Consider the following 13,507-nt stretch of genomic DNA (forward strand, 5'->3'; position numbering starts at 1 on the left):
GCGGGACGAGCGGGCGGCGGCGGCCGGACCCCGCGCGGTGGTCGGTGTCACCGCGCCCCTCCGGGACGGCGGCTGCGGGCGGCGTAGGGGGATAGAAAACGGGGTATGCGGAGCGGTTTGAGGACCCGATCACAAAATTACGTTGTCTTGAACGGCCGGTGACTGGGATGCGCCCCGTTCCTAGCGAAAGCACAGCGTTCTTACCGGAGCGGTTTTTTTCGTAACACGCTGATTCTTCTGGCAAGAGGACGCGAAGGCAGCCGCTGGCTGTCACCCTGTGATTAGGACGTTTCATACGCGTTTTTCCCTCCGATGACACCGAACGGATGAGGCCGTAGCAGGTCCGGTCGTGGCACGTCGGAGGCGGCGGCAGGAGCGCTGCCCCGGCGCGGTGGGTGCGCGGGGCGGGCCGGGGTCCCGCGGCGCCGCGGGGGGATGACGGGGTGGGGGTGGGGGGCTGTGAGCGTGGGAGTAGATTCTGCCATGTCAGCGCAGGACGTTGTGGGGTTTTTGCAGGCGAAGAGAGAAAGACTGTCTGCTTTTTGTAACGTTTCTCTGCAGCTTTGGCCATGTAGGACGTGGAGTTCAGAAGTTACTAACGCTGCAGTAGGAAACTTATTTCCAGCCTTTGCTGGACACACCTACTACTCTGCGAGCAGATCCACATGCTGGTAATCTGGAGACCTAAAGCTTATGGAAAATAAACGTTTACCTCCTTTTATGAATATCTTCTCATTTTTCTGGGGGGAAAAAAAAACCAACAAAAAAACCCAAACAAACCACAAACACAACTGTGGTTCTGTTCAGGGATCGAGTTACTGCCAAGCCCGGCGCTTCTCTCGCTAACTGCAGATAATTCTTTCCACGCTGCTTTTAGGGTGGTAGGTTACCTGTAGGGCAACGCGCATTACACTTAGGTGTTGCAATGACAAAGAAATCACAGTAAAATACAAAGTTTTTGCATTCGCTACGTTTCTGGTTGGTGGCTGCTTTAGTCCTCGATGTTCTTGATTCTCCCTTGGTTCTCTCGTTCCTTGTGAACATTGTGCTGCTGCTGGACGGAATCGGCTTAGTGGTCTTGTGAGCTCCAGCGGGGCTGACTTAGCCCTGTAGCCTGGCAGGGATGGATCAAGTGAACCGTACCCAGGTTATTTCAGTTGCCTTTTTCTTCACGAGTGTCTTTAACTGGAGGATTTACCCATCTGCTATGGATATTCAAGGTTTCTTTTATTGCATTGTGTAAGAATGGGAGCTTGTACCATGTCGCTAAAGAAAATTCCGCATTGTCTTCTGCTGCTTGCCACATTTGGATAGAAAATGGATGTCCTCAATACCTGAGGTGACTGCGTTTCGGTATCTGTGCCAGTGTGTACGCAAATATGTAGGAAGACTTAAAGAAAGGGCTTGGTGCAAGGGCTTGTCTGTTTTTTGTCGTCGTTAGCTTTTTTTCCAACTGTATAATACTGATTTATAGCCACAAAGTGCTCTTACAAGTCCTGGAAACTCCCACTCGCTTGAAGTGTCTTCAGTTCAGCCAAGCTGTTCTATTGAAGCTCTAGACTACTTGTGTAAATGATAAAGGATCGAACGTGTAAAACGTGTAATTTGCAAAGTGCTTCGCAATCTTTTTGGTAGAAGGTGGTGATAAATGTAGGATATTGTTAAGCTGATTAGAGTATTTCACAACTTTTTGTATTTGTAGTATATTTTGATCTCTGAATGCATCTGGATAAATGAAAAGAATGCTTATCTACAGAGGGAAGGTGGTGGGAAACTGCTTTTTGTGGGCTTTTCTTGTTTGGTTGGTGTCTTTTTTAAAAAAAATACTTATTTATTTTAAGCTCTTATCAATTAATTAACAAATGCTGAGTTTTGGATTATTTAAGAAAATAAACACCCCTTCTCTCCTCACCAATCTGTAGTAACACTTGCACTGAAAATAAAACTATTTGAACTAGTTTAACATTCAGATTTAAACAACATGAGCTTGAATTGACTTGAAAGATGAAGTGTGTATTTTACCAATAGAACCAAAATCTATTAAGTTGTCTAAGCTGGTAGGATAACATTTTTTACAGATGTCCGATTTTCTCTTGTGAGCAGAAGGTCCAAGTAGTCTTGGAGCTCTCTTGGTCCCAGCAAAATATATTTTTTTAATATTTATGTACTACAACATAAAGGGGAAAACTCCAGTTTTTCTCTCCCCCCCCCCTTTTTATTTTTTTGCCTCCTCTCCTCCCCCCCCATTTGTTGAGGGTGTTACAAACTAGTGCCACCACTTACTTCAGCAGTAACCAGGCAGTAAGTCTTTAGGCTTCCCTCCTCAGAAAAATTCACTGCCAAATTGATTTGAGGCCCCTTTGACCAATTTCCTTGTCTAGTCTGTAACTAATGGGCAGCTTCTAGGTGGCGCTTTTAGATACGCTCTGATACGTATGGGGAAAGAGATATTTTGTTAATTCACATGTATCTAGTTCCATGCGGGAACTGGAGCAGGTTGTGGCTTGGTAGTATTACATAGGGTGTAATAAAGGTTTTGTAGGTGGTAGGCCAGTGGGTGCGTGTAACTTTCTGGGTTGGATTCAGAGCGTGAGGAGGTCAGTTCTGCTCTTGAACAGCTTAGCCCCTTTATATAGGCTGGTGTAATCCAGCTGAGTTTGGTTAAATTAATCCTGATTTACACTGAGCATGAGTGAGATCAGAATTAAGTTTCTGGGCTTTTTGTGTTGACTAATCCTTCCAGCGCACTGAATCAGAATATGAACCCTGTGAAACTGGGGCAGCTAATTTTGAAGAACTTCAGGAATGTTTTTCATGCGTTCTAACAGGTGGCTTTTTTCCCTTTCTTCTTTTTTTTTATGATTCAAGTAAAAGACCCGTGTTGGTTCTTCAGAATGACTCTCTCTACTCTCAGAGACGTCCTTACACCAGTGAAGATGAGGCCTGGAAAACCTTTCTTGAAAATCCCCTTACAGCAGCTACCAAAGCTATGATGAGCATCAATGGTGATGAAGACAGCGCAGCGGCCCTTGGACTGCTCTATGATTACTACAAGGTAGATTGGCGTGGGTATGCTCTGGCAGCCAGCGGAGCTCTTGTTCCACCTGTGGAAAAGGTGTCATTTGCTAGAGGATTTTTACAGAAGCTTTGAGTAGGTCTCAAGGACTTTAAACTATGTAGCTTTTAAATGGAAAAGGTTCCATGTTCCTTTTTCTGAAAATTAGTTTAATTTTAGCTCGGTAAAATAAGATCTCCTGGATCTTAACATAATGGGTCAAAAACTTCAGTAGCACTCTGCCTGTTGACTCCAGGCTCTGCAGGAGGCAACGTATTATAGAAATAGTCGTGAAGAATGAGACTTGGGTGCATGTCCCTGGCTGAATGTGTACACACACGGAGAAAGACACTTTGCTGCTTTTGCTCACTTGATCCCTGTTCTGGTGGGACTGTTGGCTTTTGCTGGGGCTTTGATGTGCTACCTTAGTCTCAGCTGATACTAAGCTGTAACTACAGGTTTCTGGTGGTGTGTGTGGTGGAAGCGCCCACCTGAAAGAGTTGCTGTCTGCTTTCTTCTAACCTTCAAGTGAGCTTCAACTGCTGTAATCTGTTAATCCTTTGACAACTGTTGCTGTCTTCCCCAGCGTTCACAGTCTGCTTGGAGACATAAGCCTCCCTAGATGCTCACAGGTGAACTGAACGCAGTCAAACAGATAACCTTCTAGTTTCTGGGGAATACATTTTGCTGAGCTTTCTTTCCTAAATACTAGAAGTCTAAGTCAAGGTAGTTACCTCCAGTCAAAGTTGGGGGACACCAGCAGGTGTTTCTAGGCACGGAGGCATCCTGATTGTATTAGACACCTGCATTATGGTGGCCTGGCTCACCGGGTGGAGATGCCTGCTTTTCTTTGCTCAGCATGCAGGGAAGCCAGGAGGCTGACTCTGCTCGTGTGCCTGACCCTTTGGCTAGTGTCTCTTAACAGTAGTGAGTGCAATTGCCAGCCTCAGTATGTTCTTCAAACATGAGGACAAGTTGCCTTGTGCATACAAAATCCTTGTCTACTCTTTTAAGAGTTGAACATGTCTTACGTATCAAAATATTCTTGTAATGCTTAATATGGAGATTAGCACTCCACACACACACGACAAAATGCCACAGACTCACTGATGTGGATGTTATTCAGTTAGTTGTGTGAGAAAACTGGCTTTCTGCTTTGTGCCCATGCTTGCTATGCTTTTGGGGAAAAAAACCCAAAACACTTTCACCGGAATGATTTTAATCCACAGGATCAATTTTGATTTCTAAACCTGTACATTACAAAGAAAACGTTGATGCTGATCCTTCACGCTTGGCAAAGCAGAAGGGATTTGTTGTACATTAATGTCTAATTTGGGGTTTCCTCTTATGTTTGAGTGTCAGTGGGCGTACAGAAGAATCAGTGGAAGAACACGTATGCCGCAGACTTTGGTGAAGCAAAATGGTTAGATGTTGAAGGATTTATTGAGGGCTGTTATGAAGTAATGCTAAAGGGACGACGTCTAGGCATTTCTAGTACGCCCCCTCTGCAATATTAAAGACAGCCGATGAGATCACCTTCATATTAAAAAAAAAAGGCAAACCAACAAAACCAAGCAACTCAAGTTTTCTTCCATTTGATTAATGGGCTACAGTGATAGCTCAGGTGTGGTTAATGAGGCCTTATGGGGAAACAAACTTTTGAACAAAATCTAGAGTTTAGGAATATTGGGCAAATGTAGCTTGGTAGACCCTGGTTTTTCAATGACCAGTTAGTCGGCCTCCTAGCAGTCTTAAGCTAGAGGTTCTCCAGTTTTTGGTGGTTATTGTGGAAAATCCAACAATTCTGGTGTTATTGGAGATTTCCAGGTTATGTAGAAGAGCCAGGACTTAGGTTTTAACTGGGGGCAGTTTATGGAAGTGTGCTGTTCACACAGGTATGCCATCAGCGTTTGAGTTAGTAGCAAAGTGGTGGTTCCCTGTGTTGCACCCGAGCTGGCAAGCGTGGGCCACATCTGAGCAGGCTTCAGTGAAGGAGGGTGGTGGGAGTTTACAGCTCCTTACACCAGAAGGTGTATGCTTTGCTCATTCAGCACGCATGTTGAGGGTGACAAAACTCCTGGGCACTATGTGTGGGCTTGCAGAGGAGCTTGCGTGGACTTGCTGTGTGCTCGACCTGAGCACCACGGGCTTGTGCCAGCAGTGGCAAGAACTGTTAGGGTGCTCCAGTGAAATGAGCTGCCACAGGTCAAAGAGTTGAGCTTCTTCCGTATGCCTTGGCTTTGCAGTGCAGCCAGGGAAGTGGCACGTATCGGTGTGTGGACAAGGTGGCTTGTGTGACTGACCTTACGGTATGTGGTGTTTTCAGGACAAATCCTGTCCATGGTGTAAAATATGAGGAGTGGTATTGAGCCATCTTAAATACAGAGCACGGGTGGTTGCCTTTTGTTTATAAAAGGTTTAATACAGTTTGGGCCAGTGTGTTGAATGTAGCCGTGCAGAGAGATGAGCTGTAGCATCCCGATACACTTATTGGACCTGGGCCTCCCCAAATCCCCTGATTCTCACAGAGAAAGGAGAACCTTGAGTGGTTTTTGAGGAGGTGACCTAGAGAGCAAGAGTTCTTGAGGGGGGGGCTGTGGAGCAGCATCCTTTCACAAGCCATGAGCACATTTAGCAAGCTGAACTCTGCCAGCCTGCAGAGGAGAAAACCTGCACCACCAGTGCAAACCCTGGGCATCTCCTGCTGGTCCTGTTCACCCTGATGCTGGTGCTCCAGCCAGGGATGGACAGTTTTCTGCACTGGTCTTCCCACTGCGTGGTGCTGGCAGGAGCCAGGGCCAGCACAGTGGGACAAGTCAGCTACACAGGGATCTGCAGGGCCTCACCTGGGGCGAGCCTGGCATCCCAAAGCTGTGTGAACATCAGTCACGCTGCAATGCTAATAATGACTGGTATCAGAAAGCAATGCTTTCTTAATTTGATCAGATAGCTGTGTTTTGAGAAGATAATTTTTTTTTATATGGGAAGAAGAATGCAATTGTAGTGTGTCTTGTATTTCCCAGGTTCCCAGGGAGAGGAGATCTTCAACAGCTAAACCAGAGGTAGAACATCCTGACCAAGACCATAGCAAAAGGTATTAGTTTTCATTATTGCATGCCTGCGTATTGCCACCAAAGCTGCTGAAGGAGAGTAACTTGCTGCGCTGCAGTGTTGTGCTGGAAGAGAGAAATTGTTTGCTTTTACGCTGTGCCCCAAATTACTGTGTGGCCCCAGGAAACAGAACGGGAACTGGGCCATGATGTGGAGAGCTGAGGCACAAACTGCTTCTCATTGCCATCCGTCTGCTTTCCGTGTACTGCTGTCATACAGTCAGCATAGCAAAAACTGCTCTCTTTAACACCAGGCACAGCCTGGTAGCACAAGCACCCCTTCCCAAGGCTGTGGAGGTGGCCAGTGACCCTTTTACTTTTGCACACGGTTACCTCAGTTCCTCACTGCTGATTTTGTTCTCGGGCACCAGTGGCATTGCTGCTTTGTGCGTGGGCTGATAGGGAAGAACTTGAAAGTTCTTGTGATTTAATTTGGTTTTGTATTGTTTGTGGACTTACTTTGTATCCTCTGGAACTCCTTTCTTTCTTCCTCTTTGTCCTCTCTGGCTTGTGCATCCCAAGCAGAAGATGGTATTAATTAGGTAAACATTATGAATGTGAGGTTTATTCAACCCAGGCTTCCACTCCTATCATCTTCTTCCTTTGGACAAACTAGAATGCTTTAAGGATGTGAGGTGAGGTTTTGTGGTCTGGCTGAGCAGATTGAACAACTTGTTGAGAAGAGCAGTCTGGTTAGCAGCCATGTGTTCCTACTGCTCCCCTCGTACCAGTTCTGATCTTTAACTGACCCATAACCTAGCAAGGGGGGAAAAAAAGTGGCTAGTTTTCTCCTAGTGGAACAAGCCGAACTGGCTCACCAAAGAGACGGGGGAAGGAGATGGGGGAGCGTCAGAATTGGTGCAAAGGAGAGGGCAGGACCATGTTGTGGGGAGGGAGAAAGGGAGGGCAGACTGACGCGGTGGCTACTAGCCGTGAAGTCAGCTCAGCCACAGATCTTATTGCTGTCCTGGCAGAAATTAGTGTGGTGGAGTGGGAGGTTATGCAAACTTCTCCTGGGAGTCTTGGTGTGGATTTTCTTGGGGGTTTGTGCACGAAAGAGGGATGTAATTTCCCTATTAGAGCTTCCTGGGTGGTGTGCAGTCCTAGAGCAGAGGAGCAGCAACTGCTCTCAGTCCTGCTCCATCTCCCAAGAGCAGTTTTATGGAGCCTGCGTGTGCTGATGTATGGTGGGAAGGGCCTTGAAGCACTTGGTTTTGGACTGCCCTTTTCCAAGCAGTGAGGATCTGGGCTGTGAACCCTCACCTTTTTGCTCCAGGGTAATTCATCTCCAAGGTGGGGTTGTTAGCAGTGGGTGAGGTTTTGGTTTGTTGTTTGGTTGGGGTTGTGATTTTTTTTTTTGGGGGGGGGGGGGGGTGTTTTTGGTGGGGTTTTTTTAATGAGTTTCTCAGCTTTTCAGGTTAGGATTGAGCTGTTCTGCACAAGCAGGAGAGCTGGTATCAGCTGTCCTTGTCCAAAAAGCTGAGTATTTCTAGATCTTGTTTAATGAGAAAATGAGCTGTATAATTTATGCTTTTTTTTCCTTTGGCCTTTAAAGGAACAGCATCCCAAATGTGACAGAACAGTCTCTCATTTCTGCTGGAGAAAACAGAGTCCAGGTTCTGAAAAATGTGCCTTTCAATATTGTCCTTCCACACACGCCCCAAATGGGCATGGACAAGAGAGGGCATCTTACAACCCCTGACACAACAGTCACCGTTTCAATTGCAACCATGCCTACCCACTCCATCAAAACAGAGACACAGCCCCATGGCTTTGCAGTGGGCATCCCACCAAGCGTCTACCACCCGGAGCCCCCCGAGCGGGTGGTGGTCTTCGACAGGAACCTCAATCCTGACCAGTTCAGTTCCAACACCCAACCTCAAAACTCCCAGAGGCGAACGCCAGATTCCACCTTCTCAGAGACTTTCAAGGAGGGTGTGCAAGAGGTACCAAGAGAGGCAGTCGCTGTGTGTGTGTGTGTGTGTGTGTGTGTGTGTGTCTTGGTCTGCGTGGAGAGATCCAGTTCCATCTTTAGTTGTTCTTATGTGAGCCAGATATCTGCCCAGTGATTTAGGAATAAAAGACTTTTTTTTTGCAAAGGTGCAGAAGTACAACTTGGTAAATAAAACCTTCCCAACATGAAATCATTATCAAAAGCGAATGATTAATCTCACTGGTGACAGAGCCTTTGGCTTGCAGAGTGTGGAAGTAGTTATCTCGATCCACAGAACCAGGCCAGGTTTTGCAAGAGTTCAGCACTCCGTGGCACTTTTGCAGGTACTGAAGCGAGGTGACTATGTCTGTGAGCTTCCTTACTGCCAGCTTCAAGGAGTAGTGTGTGTCAGTGAAAAATGGTCAGTTTATTTAGGGGCCTTGAGCAAGAGTCAAACCTGGATGAAAATCCGTGTTCTTTTGTTTTATGGTACCAACTGAAAAAAACCAGCATAACTGTGTTTTGATTTTTAAGCCAGACCTCAAGGAACTGTGTAGCTATGACTGTTCTTTGAGATCTGGGAAAACTTGTAAAATGTTGCCCTAAAGCTGGCTCAGAAGCTTGTGAGATGTTGTGCTTAGTTGACACCCAAAAGGTTTGGATTAAAACTCTGCTAAAGTGCCCTGTTTGTACAGACAAAAAAATCAATTGTTATCTGATGATCAATTTGCCTGCCAGAGGTTCTGTGGTAACGAGTATCTGTTTAATCTTGACTTTTCTTGTTGTTGCTGTGTTAATTGTTGTGTTGTTTTGCTTTGTGTCTACCCCAGGTTTTCTTTCCTACTGAACTGAATCTCCGGATGGCCAACATGAATTCAGAAGATTATGTTTTTGACAGCATTTCTGGGTAATGCTTTAAGGCCCCTGTTTGCTCGTATCTTGCCTTTCTCTCACAGTTGTCCGTGAGTGAGCAGTACGTCTCATGCCCTTCTGTGCTGAGTCTCTGTCAGGCACTGCAGGGGCTGTGGATCTCAAAACCGCAACAGTGTCTGCTCATTTGAATTTCACGGTTGAAAATCCTACCTGTATCTTTAAGGAAAAGTGCTTTAAGGGAAATTACCTCCAGGGCTGGAAATACTGCCCAGTTGTAGTCGCTGTCCTTGTGCCAGCTCTCTGTCCCATGGGACGTTGCAGTGTGGTCTGTCAGCTCTGCGGTGGTGTCAGAGCTGGCTTCTAGCTGTGTCCCTCTCCCTGGTCAGCTGGCACTGCTCTCTCCCTGCTGGAGATCTACAGCAGGAATAGGAAGTATGAAACTCATCTGAACTCTTAAGGGAGGGGAATAAACTAGTTGTTTGGTTAGTTGCAGTTGACCAAGAGGAAAGAGGAGAAGACGGTGGCCACTGAATGGCTTATTAGCTTGTGAATTTAATTTAATTACTAATAGATATTCTGTTCCATGAAAGTAGCTTGCTGCTCTTGGTCTGAATAGGGAGCTTCCAGTCTTGCCTGCTGACGTGTCTTGGGATTTAGCTTGCCAAGAAGTTCTCTTAAATGTTCATTCGTGAAGGAAATGGTTCAAAAAGGGGCTCATCCTGTTTTCCAACTTCCTTGCCTGTTGATGGCTTAGTGAGTCAACTAAAGAGTTTGGAATTTCTCCAAATTAAGATGTGGAACATTTAATCGGCTTTCCAGGAAAATGCCTTAGCAATCACTGCCCTCTTCGCTCTGTAGGAATAATTTTGAATACACTCTGGAAGCCTCCAAGTCCCTCCGACAGAAGCCTGGGGACAGCACGATGACTTACCTGAATAAAGGTCAATTCTACCCGATCACGCTGAAAGAAGTCAGCAGCAGTGAAGGAATCCATCACCCCATCAGTAAAGTCCGAGTGAGTGGCAGCTCTTGTGTTTTTTTGGGGAAAGAGGCTGTCTACAGTGGTAGCCTTAAACTCTCCCAAAGTGCAGCAATGTAAACCAGAGCATCAGCACTAAGGCCAGCTTACCTGATGTCTTACGTCAGTGTTCGTTCCTTTGCTGTCCACCTACTTCCAGACCAACCCATCCTGGCTCAGTCTGTTAAGAAGTGGTGTCAGCACTTGTCTAAAGGTGGTGCAATGCCTGGAATGAGATCCTTGAACTCCAGTTAGGAGAGCAGTTCTGCTCATCTCTGTTTATGACCCAGAAAGCGCTGCTTTCCTGTTTGGCAGCCATGTGCCAGGTACACTGCGGTGCGTCAAGTTGGAAAGCCTAAAGCAGAAAACCTGATACCAACAAGATTGTCCAAAACAAATGTACTCTCTGGCCTCCTTCCTCTTTCACGTGTTTGTGGGTTTGGGTTTTATTGGTGGTGGTTTTTTGTTTCTGTTTTTTTTTATTCTTACCCCCCTCCCCTTGTCCTTTCAGAGTGTCATCATGGTTGTATTTGCAGAAGACAAAACAAGGGAAGATCAGCTCAGGCACTGGAAATACTGGCACTCAAGACAGCACACAGCCAAACAAAGATGCATTGACATAGGTAAGGAACGTTCACTGCTGATGTCAAACTCCAAACCTAATTCCTTGGCAAGATTTGGTTTTCTGCTACAGCTTTGTTATTTTAAGGAACCTTTGGATGGATCATCTCTGTGCTGTCCGTAGCTTTACTGAAAGCCCAGAAAGAGCTTTTGATTGCTTGGAGCTAATGCTGTAGTTTTTAGGATTCCTTAAGGAGGCTGGTTTTTGGAGGATTTTGGTTCACGAGCAGGCTGAGTTTAGAGTTTTGCATTGGGAGATCTAACACACCCCCTGCCTCCAGACTATGGTTGCTTTGCAATATCTTGGTGCATGTAGCTAAATTGCAGCTTATAAGAGTCTGTGGCTGTCCTAAATATTGTGTTTCTTCAAAGCACAAGATCCTTGTAGAAATACCTCAACGCTAATGATCCTCCTTCCCACAGCTTTGCTCACAACTGGTCTTTGGTACATGTAAAAAAAGAAAACACTGCAAATTTCCACTTGCCTCCAGACAAGGCTGGGGCTGGCTGGCTTCCAGTCTTCTCTGGCTGAAGGCTGGGTTGTACTCCTCGTCCCTTCCTTCTGTGAATAAAAGCAGGGATTAATCACTTGGCACTTAAAGTAGACGCGCATGCAAATCTTTGTTTGTTGTTGAAGGAGTTTTATTGAGAGCTTATGCCCTTGCTGTACAGGGTAGAGTTTCCTGGGCATAGCAGGTTATGGCACAGGACATGCAGTATTTGGGACATCTGCCTTTTTCACGGGAGTTTCTAGTTTGGAATTTCTGCCGAGTCCCATTTCCCTCCTTCCTCCTCTTTGATTCTCAGGGAAAAAATGAAAAAAACAACATTTCCAGCCTTTTTAATGATCCGTTCTTAAGTACAGTTCAGCTTCCTTTGCTCCTCAGGGGTTGCTGAGGAGTTGCAGTTTCTGCTGCTTTGTGTGATTAAAGACTCCAGATGGTATCGCCTCTTTCTCTCCCTCATGCATCCTTCTTTCTAACAGCGGACTACAAGGAGAGCTTCAACACCATCAGTAACATTGAGGAGATTGCATACAACGCCATATCCTTCACTTGGGACATCAACGAGGAAGCAAAGGTAGGTGACCATGATCACCCTTTTAGTAGATTCGAGGGCTGGGGGAGGGGAAGGGTGTGTGGCCTACCTGGTGATTAGCATGTAACAAGTTTGTTTACGCTCTTAACATTAGGCAAAACCTTCTGGCTATTTCTTAAGAGGGTTTACATGTGCAACTGTGGAGAGCTTTGCAACTGCTTTAAGGTTCTTGGCAGAACTGCCTACCTGACAAACAAGTACTGACAAAAGGAAGCGCTGAGCATTTCCAGGGCAGATGAAGTGGTGCAGGAGGTGTGATGGAGCATAGCTAGGCTTGGCAGTGAGCACAGTCTCCTGGAGGATCCCTGCGGGAGGCTGGGGGGAGGGGGGCAGCTCCTGAGGGCGTTAAGGCTGTGGCAATGGGCTTGCCTTTAGCAGAAGAGGGAGTAGCTGCTGCCTTTGAGCTCCCAAAGCATGCATTGCTGAAACCACAGATCCCAATACCCAGTGACCTATTTCAAGTTAGAGCAGCCTCCTGGTGAACTCTGGTTTGATCTTTTTTCAGAACTTTGGGCACTACGGTAGATGCATAAGTATGGGCAGCTTCCCTAGCTAGTAGCTAACTGCAGCTGTTTGAAGCCACTCCAGCTTTTGAAAAAGGCTTGTGCATCTTCTGGGTGCAAGGACAGCAGGTGGAGTCATCTCTGTTCTGAAGGCATTTCCCATCGGTTTCTTGCTGGAGCCAAAGTACAGGAATTTTCTTTGGAGAGTTTCGTTGCTGCCTGGGTTTTTGTTAAAAATTGGGGAAAACTATGGATGCTGCAGATGGCCATGTTTAGGGAGAGCCTAGCTTAGGGGGACATAGGACCTCGCAGCAAAGGTCTTTCTCTGGAGCTGTACATGCTGCTACGCTCTGCAGGAGGCACAAGGGGTGTTGTCACTGCACAGAGCTCACTGTCACCATGAGCTTTCCTCTTTGCTGCACAAGGGCTGTGGAGAAAAGAGGCACGGAGAGATTATGTGCAGGTTGCTCTTGGGTTTCAGCTCTGTGAGAGGTTTGGGGTGCTTGGCAGGCAGCAGCGAGGAGCCGTGTGTGCTGCTGCTGCTGAAAGTGCTGTCTTGCAGCATGCGTGACATTACTTGCGAGGCTGGTGTTGGGTGCTAGCCTCCCCTGTTCACCAGATTTTGCTTCAGTGGGGTTGAGAGGGATGGCAGCGAGGGCCTTACCTGCTTGGAGGATGCTAAAATGCTGACCTGAGTTTTTTGAAGCATGAAGCACTTTGCTATGTGAGCAAGCAAATGAAGCTTCAGAAGGGCTGCAAAAGGAGGCAGTAAGTGTTCCTGAGATGTTATCCTGCTGCCGTAACCAGCCTGACGTTCAAGGTACCCAGGTAAACGGTGTCTGCAAGGTACTCGAGGGCTTAGGATTTGCACACAGGGATGGACTGTGCAGACAGCAATGATTTCAGGTCCCCAAGGAGTTGGAGGCACTTAGCAGCTCTGCAGCTGCCTGTCCGCTGGCTGAGCCATCCTACAGCAGTGGGGATGGGCCACTAACCCAGGAACAGGGCTTAGACCTGGTGCTGAGAACGCTGTGGCTGCCCCAAGGAAAGCCATTGCTTCCCACCAGTTGACAGAGGCCTGCCCTGTGCAGCAGGTGCTTATGGCCCAAGTACTCCACAGACCCCTAAATGAGTAGTTTCAACCTATAGTGAAGTTGCCAATAGCAGCTTGCAAAGGTCTAAATACCCTCATGGTGATCCTTCAGCTCAGGGCTGAACTTCCTGGGCTAAGGTGGTATGGAGAGGTATGTGGGAGGCCAAACTAGTTTTGTAGCTAGATGGAAATTTGCTTCCAGA

General features: G+C 46.7%; 1 protein-coding gene across 1 annotated transcript in view; it reads left to right on the forward strand.

Annotated features, from left to right (window-relative positions):
- The window catches only part of GRHL1 (grainyhead like transcription factor 1), a 51,964-nt gene that overhangs the window by 9,422 nt on the left and 29,035 nt on the right, over window positions 1-13,507 (forward strand). The window contains exons 2-8 of the mRNA XM_056343345.1: window positions 2,869-3,055; window positions 6,079-6,149; window positions 7,721-8,111; window positions 8,929-9,005; window positions 9,830-9,986; window positions 10,501-10,612; window positions 11,596-11,690. Of these exons, the coding sequence (XP_056199320.1) occupies window positions 2,869-3,055; window positions 6,079-6,149; window positions 7,721-8,111; window positions 8,929-9,005; window positions 9,830-9,986; window positions 10,501-10,612; window positions 11,596-11,690 (1,090 nt within the window). The remainder of the gene's footprint in view (window positions 1-2,868; window positions 3,056-6,078; window positions 6,150-7,720; window positions 8,112-8,928; window positions 9,006-9,829; window positions 9,987-10,500; window positions 10,613-11,595; window positions 11,691-13,507) is intronic.

The sequence above is a fragment of the Falco biarmicus genome, chromosome 6, assembly GCF_023638135.1.
Source record: "Falco biarmicus isolate bFalBia1 chromosome 6, bFalBia1.pri, whole genome shotgun sequence".
In the NCBI taxonomy this organism is placed as follows: domain Eukaryota; kingdom Metazoa; phylum Chordata; class Aves; order Falconiformes; family Falconidae; genus Falco; species Falco biarmicus.